The sequence below is a fragment of the Lepus europaeus genome, chromosome 19, assembly GCF_033115175.1.
Source record: "Lepus europaeus isolate LE1 chromosome 19, mLepTim1.pri, whole genome shotgun sequence".
NCBI classification, from domain to species: domain Eukaryota; kingdom Metazoa; phylum Chordata; class Mammalia; order Lagomorpha; family Leporidae; genus Lepus; species Lepus europaeus.
In genome coordinates this window covers 35,524,110-35,532,136 of record NC_084845.1, presented here as the reverse complement: position 1 = coordinate 35,532,136, position 8,027 = coordinate 35,524,110, and the positions used below count along the sequence as shown (strand labels likewise).

The 8,027-nt window shown below is 44.7% G+C and overlaps 1 protein-coding gene across 1 annotated transcript; it reads left to right on the top strand.

Moving 5' to 3' along the window:
• Positions 1–1,200: 1,200 nt before the first annotated feature.
• On the top strand, positions 1,201–7,082 carry LOC133747699 (kinesin-like protein KIF22). Its single transcript, XM_062176012.1, has 2 exons — positions 1,201–1,378; positions 6,026–7,082. Exons 1-2 carry the CDS (start codon positions 1,201–1,203, stop codon positions 7,012–7,014), a joined length of 1,167 nt encoding a protein of 388 aa, XP_062031996.1. The 3' UTR covers positions 7,015–7,082.
• Positions 7,083–8,027: the final 945 nt, after the last annotated feature.

The following is an 8,027-nucleotide window of genomic DNA, read 5'->3' as shown; positions in this document are numbered from 1 at the left end:
TTCCATCTGCTGGTTCATTCCCCAGATGGCCACAACAGCTGGAGCTGAGCATATGCAAAGCCAAGAGCCTGGAGATTCTTCCGGGTCTCCCACATAGCTACAAGGACCCAAGTACTTGGACCATCTTCTACTGCTTTCCCAAGCCGCAGCAGAGAGCTGGATTGGAAGTGGAGCAACCGAATCTCCAATCAGTACCCATATGGGTTGCAGGTGCCGCAGGTGGAGGCTTAGCCTACAGTACCGGCCCCCTCACTCTGTTTAGTTAGTTGTTTGATTCTTTATTTCTGTCAGCCGTGGTTTGTGATTTCCGAGCACAGGTTTTCACATCCTTTGTCAATTTTGTCCCCAAGCGTTTTTGTAGGGTTTGATGTTATTGTAAGTGGTATTAGCTTTTAAATTTCAATTGCAATTGTGTATTATACAATTTATCGTACCGTTTATTTTTCTGTATTGATCTTGTATTCTGCAACTTTGCTAACATCCCTTATTTGTTCCAATAGTTTTTGTAGATTCTTCAGGATTGGCTGTGTAGAAGATCATGTCACCTGCCAATAAAGAGAACATACCTCTTCCTTTTCAATCTAAATGTCTTTCATTTCTTTTTCTTGCTTTTGCTGGCTAAGACCTCTAACAAAAGGTTCAATAGAAGTGGTAAGAATAGACAGGCTTATTTCCTTCCTTATCTCAGGGAGAAAGTATTCAGCCTTTCACCATTAACCGTGGTGCTAGTTGTATGCCTTTTTGTAGTTGCCCTTTATTGGGTCAAGAAAATTCTCTGTATTACCAAGCTTACTGGGGGATTCTCTTTAAAATCACAACTAGATGCTGAATTCTGTCAAATGCTTTTTATGCATTTATTGAAATGCTCATGCGATTTTTCCTTTTCCTGTTCATAAGGTGAGTTACATTTTTTGATTTTCAAATGTTCAATGAGCTTTGCATTTCTGGCAAAAGAACACATTTACCTTTGAAAAGAGGGGACTATCTTTTGCAAGCAGAGGATTAAGATAAAGGCCACCCATAAAATGAGATCTTCCTTTTTCAATTAGGATGAAGTGCCCAGGAGTGACAGAAGACAACTGGCGGCACTTAAAGGCCTGAAGCAAGGTGGGCACAGTTCCTGTATCACGCAGCAGAACCCATGCAGAAATTAGAAATGTATGAGATCATTTGATCATTGGGGTCTCTAAGACCATAACGATGACTGCCTCTGTAGTGCTAGTGGCTCGGTGGGATTGGATGCTATGGCTCTGTCACATACGACTTATTGAAATCACTATGGAGAAACTCACAGCCCACTCCTCAATTCCAAGGCCTGAGTCGATTCACACCAAGAGCTCCTGGAAGAAAGAGGGGGCCAAGGGAACACTGAATAATAGTACTAAGATCACAAATGGGCATTAGAAATCTCCCTTGCCATGGCCAATGGGACTAGAGCCCAGGGTAAGAGATTAATAAGGAAATGAAAATACAAGAGCCACTCAAAAATCATTGGACTCTAGCTTTGAGCCAGCAAGAATTCCTTGGAAATTCGAGAATGTGCTATGATCCACTGGTTAGAGTGTGGGCTTATACACCACAGCACCGGCCCCTCACTCTCTTTCTCTCTCTCCTTCCCCCCTCATTTCTCTCCACCTTCCTCCCTCTACCCGTTTCTTCTTTCCTCCCCCCTTACTTGTCTTTTCCCACCTCTCCTCCCTCTGACTCCTCTCTCTCTCTTTCTCTCTCTGATACTAGAACAAAAGAAATGGTTGAAGCTCAGTCACTGTAGTTGTGCCACCCTGCAGAGAAAGCTGCTGGCTGTCCACGAATATCCATGTTCCCATCTTCAAAGTAAGCAAAGCTTCTCCAACGATGAGCCACACAGGCTAGACTATTGGGTAAAAAGAGGTAAGTTTATTTCTACAGTCAGTGAACTGGAAGGTCTTGCCTATAGCCCTAACACATATGGTAGTGGTCAGTTACTTTCTTTGATCTCAGGTAGAGCATCTAATCTTTCTGTCAAGTCAGTGATCTCTATATCCAGTATAGTGATTTTGATTTTGAATACCTCTAAGCAAATACCATCATTAGTCTTCAGTCATTGCATTAGCTGAATGGGAATTAATAGGCAGTCCTTGAAAGCAATGCTCTATGACAGGAGGCCCAAGCTCCAGCAGAGCCCACTGGTTGCTGCCAGTTTTGGGCTTCTCTCCTCCTATAACAGATTGTCCACACTTAGCTGAACACGTGGCTGTCTAGCTGCCTTTGGAACCAAGTGTTTGACTCCTCCCTAGCCAATGGGACATAAACAGAAGCGAGTGTGCAGCTTCTAGGCCATGCTTCTTAATGATGGGGGAATGCCCTTCCCTTGTTCTGTTTGGGATGCAAATATGGTGAGTGACATCTCATTCTACAGGGCCAGGGAAGCATAGTTTGCAGGGGGAGAAAAATTAAATAGCCTATTATTGCTAGAGTTGCACATACTTTGCAGAAGGTCTTCAGAAGTTCATGAAAAATGCATTTGGGTTTTTTAAAGATTGATTTTATTTATTTGAAAGGCAGAGCAATAGAGAGAGCTAGAGAGTGAGAGAGAGAAAAGAAAGAGAGATCTTCCACCTGATGGTTCACTTCCCAAATGGCTGCAATGGCTGGGGCTGGACCAGGCCAAAGCCAGGAGCCTGGAACTCCATCTGGGTCTCCCACATGTATGGTAGGGGTCTGAATACTTGGACCATCTTCCAACGCTTTCCCAGGCATATCAGCAGGGAGCTGGGTTGGAAGCAGAGCAGCCAGGACTCAAACCTGTGCTCCATCTGATATTGGATGCCAGTATCCGGGAGAGCAGCTTAACTCACTGCACCACAATGCCGGCTGCTCCATCCACTTTTACACCACAATAAACTTACCCTTTGATTTCATTTTCCACGAACTTTTCGAAGTACCTTCATGGGTAATATAATATAGTCATGGCACCATATAATAGCCATCATATAATATAGACTCTTAGTACCAGGGACTTTTGTTAGAGACAGGAAAACTTTCTAGCTTATTTGCTATATGGTTGGGCAGGAAGTTGCAGGGGGAAAGGGTTGGGGGCTGAAGATTCTGTCTGACCTGATGCACACATCATGTTCTCAAACTCAAGCTGAGACACTGACCGGGAAACTCAAACGTGTGGACTGAGAGAAGCAGAAGGCCCTGGCCCCAGCAAGCCACTGGCTCATGAGCTGACATGGCAAGCTCATCCCCTTCTCTGGGTCTCAGCTTCTCTATCAGTGTAGCCTCTGCCAGGCCGGACAGCCACGATTAAGATGAGACCACACCATGTCAAACACACAGTGAAAAAGAAACAGGCAAAATCAAGACCTGCCAGAGGTGAACAAATTGAAAACATTGTCAAAACACATATTATAAGGTCAACGTCCTGCCCTTTCTCTTCCCCACCCTTGGTGCTATTCTCTAAGACATTTGTGTTTGTGAATAAATCTTGCATGTTCAGTGCCAAAATTCCATCTGCCTCCTCCTGCTGAGAAGTCATAATGCCATGTTTATGACACCAGGCTCGGTTTCCATGGGGATGATTGTGTCGATGCAATTCCAGCATTATGACTTCTGGGTATGCTTGAGAAGATGGGTGAAAGCAATGGAAAACCTGCAGACCTCCACATGTGTTGTCACCCTGATGGCTGACAACATCACGTACACAAGACCCAGGCCCAAGGCTGAGATCACTCCTCTTAGTGCTGAAAAGAACACTTAACCCCTGAGCCCTTCCTCCTTGGAGTTTTTGATCTGCATCCTTTTTAATGTTTTCATCTAGTTTTTAATACCACATAATTTGCATGATGCAACGGCAAGGCTTTTATCTGCTCCACTTCATTGCGTACATCTTTCATCTGGGTGGGGACCACATTAAGCTCATTCTGAATAATGGCTTCTATTATTTAAATCCATTTCTCAAATTCAATTTTACTAAGAAGCTATCACTCCTACTCCTTCAGCAAATATGGAAAGTTATATGTAGAGGTCCCCCCTGAAATTTTCCACAGAGTAAAATAAAGTCATCCATTTAAGTGCGTGCTTTGGGCACTGCAAATTCTGAGTGAGTACAATTTTCCACAGTTCTATTTAATATCAAAATTAGGATTCTTTAAAAATTGCCAGTTATAAAAGTAACTCATGTTTACTATAAGCAAAATACTGAAGAATCTGAGGTAGAAAACAGTGTTTGATGCAAAAATATTGCCATGTATTTTCCATGTTTTTAAGCATAAAGTGCAAGGAATCGTTACATAAATTAAATTATATGATGCTGTACCAGACAGGATTTTCCAAAGATGGCCACAACATCGTCCCTAATCCTGTGAGTCTCCTGCAAGCGTTCTTGTCTCTCGCCTGGCAAGAAATGCTTTTTTTCTCGGTACCCTTGAATCTGAGCAGGCTTTTGGATCGGGGCAATCAATAGCATACTGCTGACATAATGCTATGCTACTTCTGTGCCTTGCTGTATTAGTCAGCTTTTTGTCACTGTAGTACTTAAGGCAACCTAACTATGTAAGAGGAAGAGATGTCTTTGGCTTCGAGTTCTGAAGTTCAAGGTCTGGCAGCCCCATTGATTTGACCTCTGGTGGTGACCTTTGTGCTGGCAGAGTCCCGCGGTGGCACAGGCATCACATGGTGAGAGGGAGGAAGCATGCATGTCTGTGTGTCTGTCTTCACCCTTACAAAGCCTCCAGAATTCAAAGACGGGGCTCCCCACTAACCTCATCCAATTCAATCCCTTACCAAACGCCCCATCTCTCAACACCACAACTGGGATAAGTTTTCACTCCCTCAGTGCCAATAACTTATGGCTTAGGTTTAAATTTCTGCATGAGTTTGGGGGTCAAATATTCCAATAATAGCAATATTTCATAACTTGCCTGACCACTTCCATTTCATGTTTCTTGGAAACCAGCCACCTGTAAGAAGTGTGTTATCCTGAGCCCACCTTCACACTGTGAGGAAGCCCAAAAAATCCTGGAAGATGAGATTTCTCCTTGGGAGGGAAAGAAACCAAAGTATGCCAAGGCACCAGAAGCAAAAGTGAAGAAGCCACTTTGGAATAGATCCTTCGGTCCCATCTGACTCCATGTGAGTCAGAGACAAACCGTGTATCCGAGCCCTTCTTGATTGTTGACCAGAAGCAGAATAAAATAGCTGCTGATGCTGGTTGTAACATTAACAATAGGTAACAAACACATGCTTTGAATGGATTTTTGTGTTAAACAAAACCCACCTCATCTCTTTTAGTGAATATCATAGTACTCTGGTATAATCACTTAGCATATGTTAATTAACTCACCCCTGGTAGGAATACATTCAGACTGTTTTCCCTTTTATTGTGCTACATGAACATTTCTTTACATATATCTGTGTGCACCTGTCTGTTGTCAAGGGTGAATCCTTGTGAGTCCTATTACTAGGCCAAAATAGAACTCAGAAATTACATTTTGATATCTGCCACCTGATTATATTTCAGAAATGTACAAATGTATTTGCACGCCAGAAGTATAGGACAGTTTTTCTTTCCAACACTTTCATCATCACTGGATTTTATCAAAATTTATAATCTTAGTCACTTTATTGAGATATATATAATTCCATTTTTGCTGTTCATTCCTTGTATTTGATAAATTGTTTATTTATAAAATATAATCCTGAAGTCACTTTAAAGTTTAGTTTCTTTATATAATAGATACTTTTAATTTCTATAAATTTTATATAAATGTCTTTTTAATGAACATTACAACATACATATCATTGCCACTCAAAAGTATTTCCATTCTTCTTCCCTTTGCAGAGAAGCACAGGAGACATAAATTTTCCCAATGCCTTGAATTTTTATACAACCATGTGCCTTGTTTTGAAAAAAAAAAAAGCAAATTGATAGACACCAATTCCCAGAGAAAACCTTTAATGATTACTGGTGCACAATCCTGTGTTCTCTTGACCTCTGCCACACTGATCAGGAAAACATGTGTTGATAGGAAGATTCCATAAGATTCCATTGCCAACATCGTCCCCGAAAGACGCTTCTACCTAGACACGGTCTCCGCGCTCAACTTTGCGGCCAGGTCCAAGGAAATCATCAACCGGCCTTTCACCAACGAGAGCCTGCAGCTTCACGCCTTGGCACCTGTTAAACTGTCTCAGAGAGAACTGCTAGGCCCCTCAGAGGCCAAGAGAGCCCGGGGCCCTGAAGAAGATGAACTCGAAAGCCCTGAGCCCACAGCAGCTCCGGCCTCTGCCCCCCAGAAACTCAGCCCCCTGCAGAAGCTGAGCAGCATGGACCCCGCCATGCTGGAGCGCCTCCTGAGCTTGGACCGTCTGCTGGGCTCCCAGGGGAGCCAGGGGACCCCTCTGCTGAGCACCCCAAGGCGAGAGAGGATGGTGCTTATGAAGACAGTGGAAGAGAAGGACTTGGAAATCAAGAGGCTTAAGATGAAGCAGAAAGAACTGGAGGCGAAAGTGCAGGCCCAGGAGGCTGTGGACCCCAAGGAGAAGGAGAATTACTCCCCCACCCTGCTCCGTCCCCTTCCCCGCCGCACCGGCACGGTCGCAAAGCCCCTGAAAAAGGCTGTGGTGATGCCCCTGCAACTGATTCAGGAGCAGGCAGCCTCCCCAAACACGGAAATCCACGTTCTGAAGAAGAGAGGCCGGAAGAGAAAGCCCGAGCCCCTGGATGCCTCGGAGCCCGAGGAGAAGGCGGAGGACGGCTGGGAGCTGCAGATCAGCCCCGACCTGCTGGCCCGCGGCCGCCAGAAAATCTTGGATCTGCTCAACGCAGGCTCGGCCCGGGATCTGCGCGGCCTGCAGCGCATCGGGCAGAAGAAGGCCCAGCTCATCGTAGGCTGGAGGGAGCTCCACGGCCCCTTCAGCCAGGTGGAGGACCTGGAGCGCGTGGAAGGCATCTCCGGGAAGCAGATGGAGTCGTTCCTCAAGGCCAACATCCTGGGCCTCGCCGCCGGCCAGCGCTGCGGCCCCTGCTGACCGCCGTCGCCGCCCCTCCCCTCTTTAATCCGTGTATAACCGAGTGTTGTGTAAATACAGTTGTTACTCTGGTGAAAAAAAAAAAATGCTAAGGCAACACATTGAGAAAATTGCCTGGAAACTCTCCCAGGCCTTTGCACTTTGCAAGGGCGAGAAATAAAATGTTGTCTGGTTGGATTGTGTGTTGCCTCCCTCGACTTCTCTTTTTTTTTTTTTTTTTTTTGGACAGGCAGAGTTAGAGAGACAGAGAGAAAGGTCTTCCTTTTCCGTTGGTTCACCCCCCCAAATGGCTGCTATGGCCGGCACTGAGCCGATCCGAAGCCAGATCTTTAATTTAAGACATTTCTCTTTGTTAATGTAGTTACTTAATGCTATTAACTTCCCCCTTAATATTGATTTTGCTGTATCTCACAGTTTTTTGTTTTTTTGTTTTTTTGTTTTTTTTTTTTTTTTTTGGACAGGCAGAGTTAGACAGTGAGAGAGAGAAAGAGAGACAAAGGTCTTCCTTCCGTTGGTTCACCCCCAAAATGGCCGCTACAGCCAGCGCCGATCTGAAGCCAGGAGCCAGGTGCTTCTTCCTGGTCTCCCATGTGGGTGCAGGGCCTGGGCCATCCTCCACTGCCTTCCCGGGCCACAGCAGAGAGCTGGCCTGGAAGAGGGGCAACCGGGATAGTATCCGGCACCCTGACCGGGACTAGAACCCGGTGTGCTGGCGCTGCAGGCGGAGGACTAGCCAAGTGAGCCATGGTTCTACTCACACACATGTATCAACACACCAAATTGGGTCAACTCACAGAAGCATTTAAAAATCTGCTATAGGTCTTTGGATATTTTCTCTTCATGTTCACAGTACTATACAAATATACATACTAATGTTTGTATGTAAAGTGGAATTTTAGTCATTGTTTTACAAAAAAAAGGAAATAATTTTCAGCCTTTTCTGCATATTGTATTTTTTAATCAATAATAGGCAGCAAGTGAGCATTTGCCCTAGCAGTTTAAACTGTAGTTAA

What these genes read in the sequence shown, in the direction of transcription:
- LOC133747699 (XM_062176012.1), top strand. Translation starts at nt 1,201, where the DNA reads ATGACTGCCTCTGTAGTGCTAGTGGCTCGGTGGGATTGGATGCTATGG. An exon ending in CAAGGGAACACTGAATAATA is followed by an intron (nt 1,379 to 6,025) that starts GTACTAAGATCA and finishes AGATTCCATAAG; the next exon opens with ATTCCATTGCCAACATCGTC.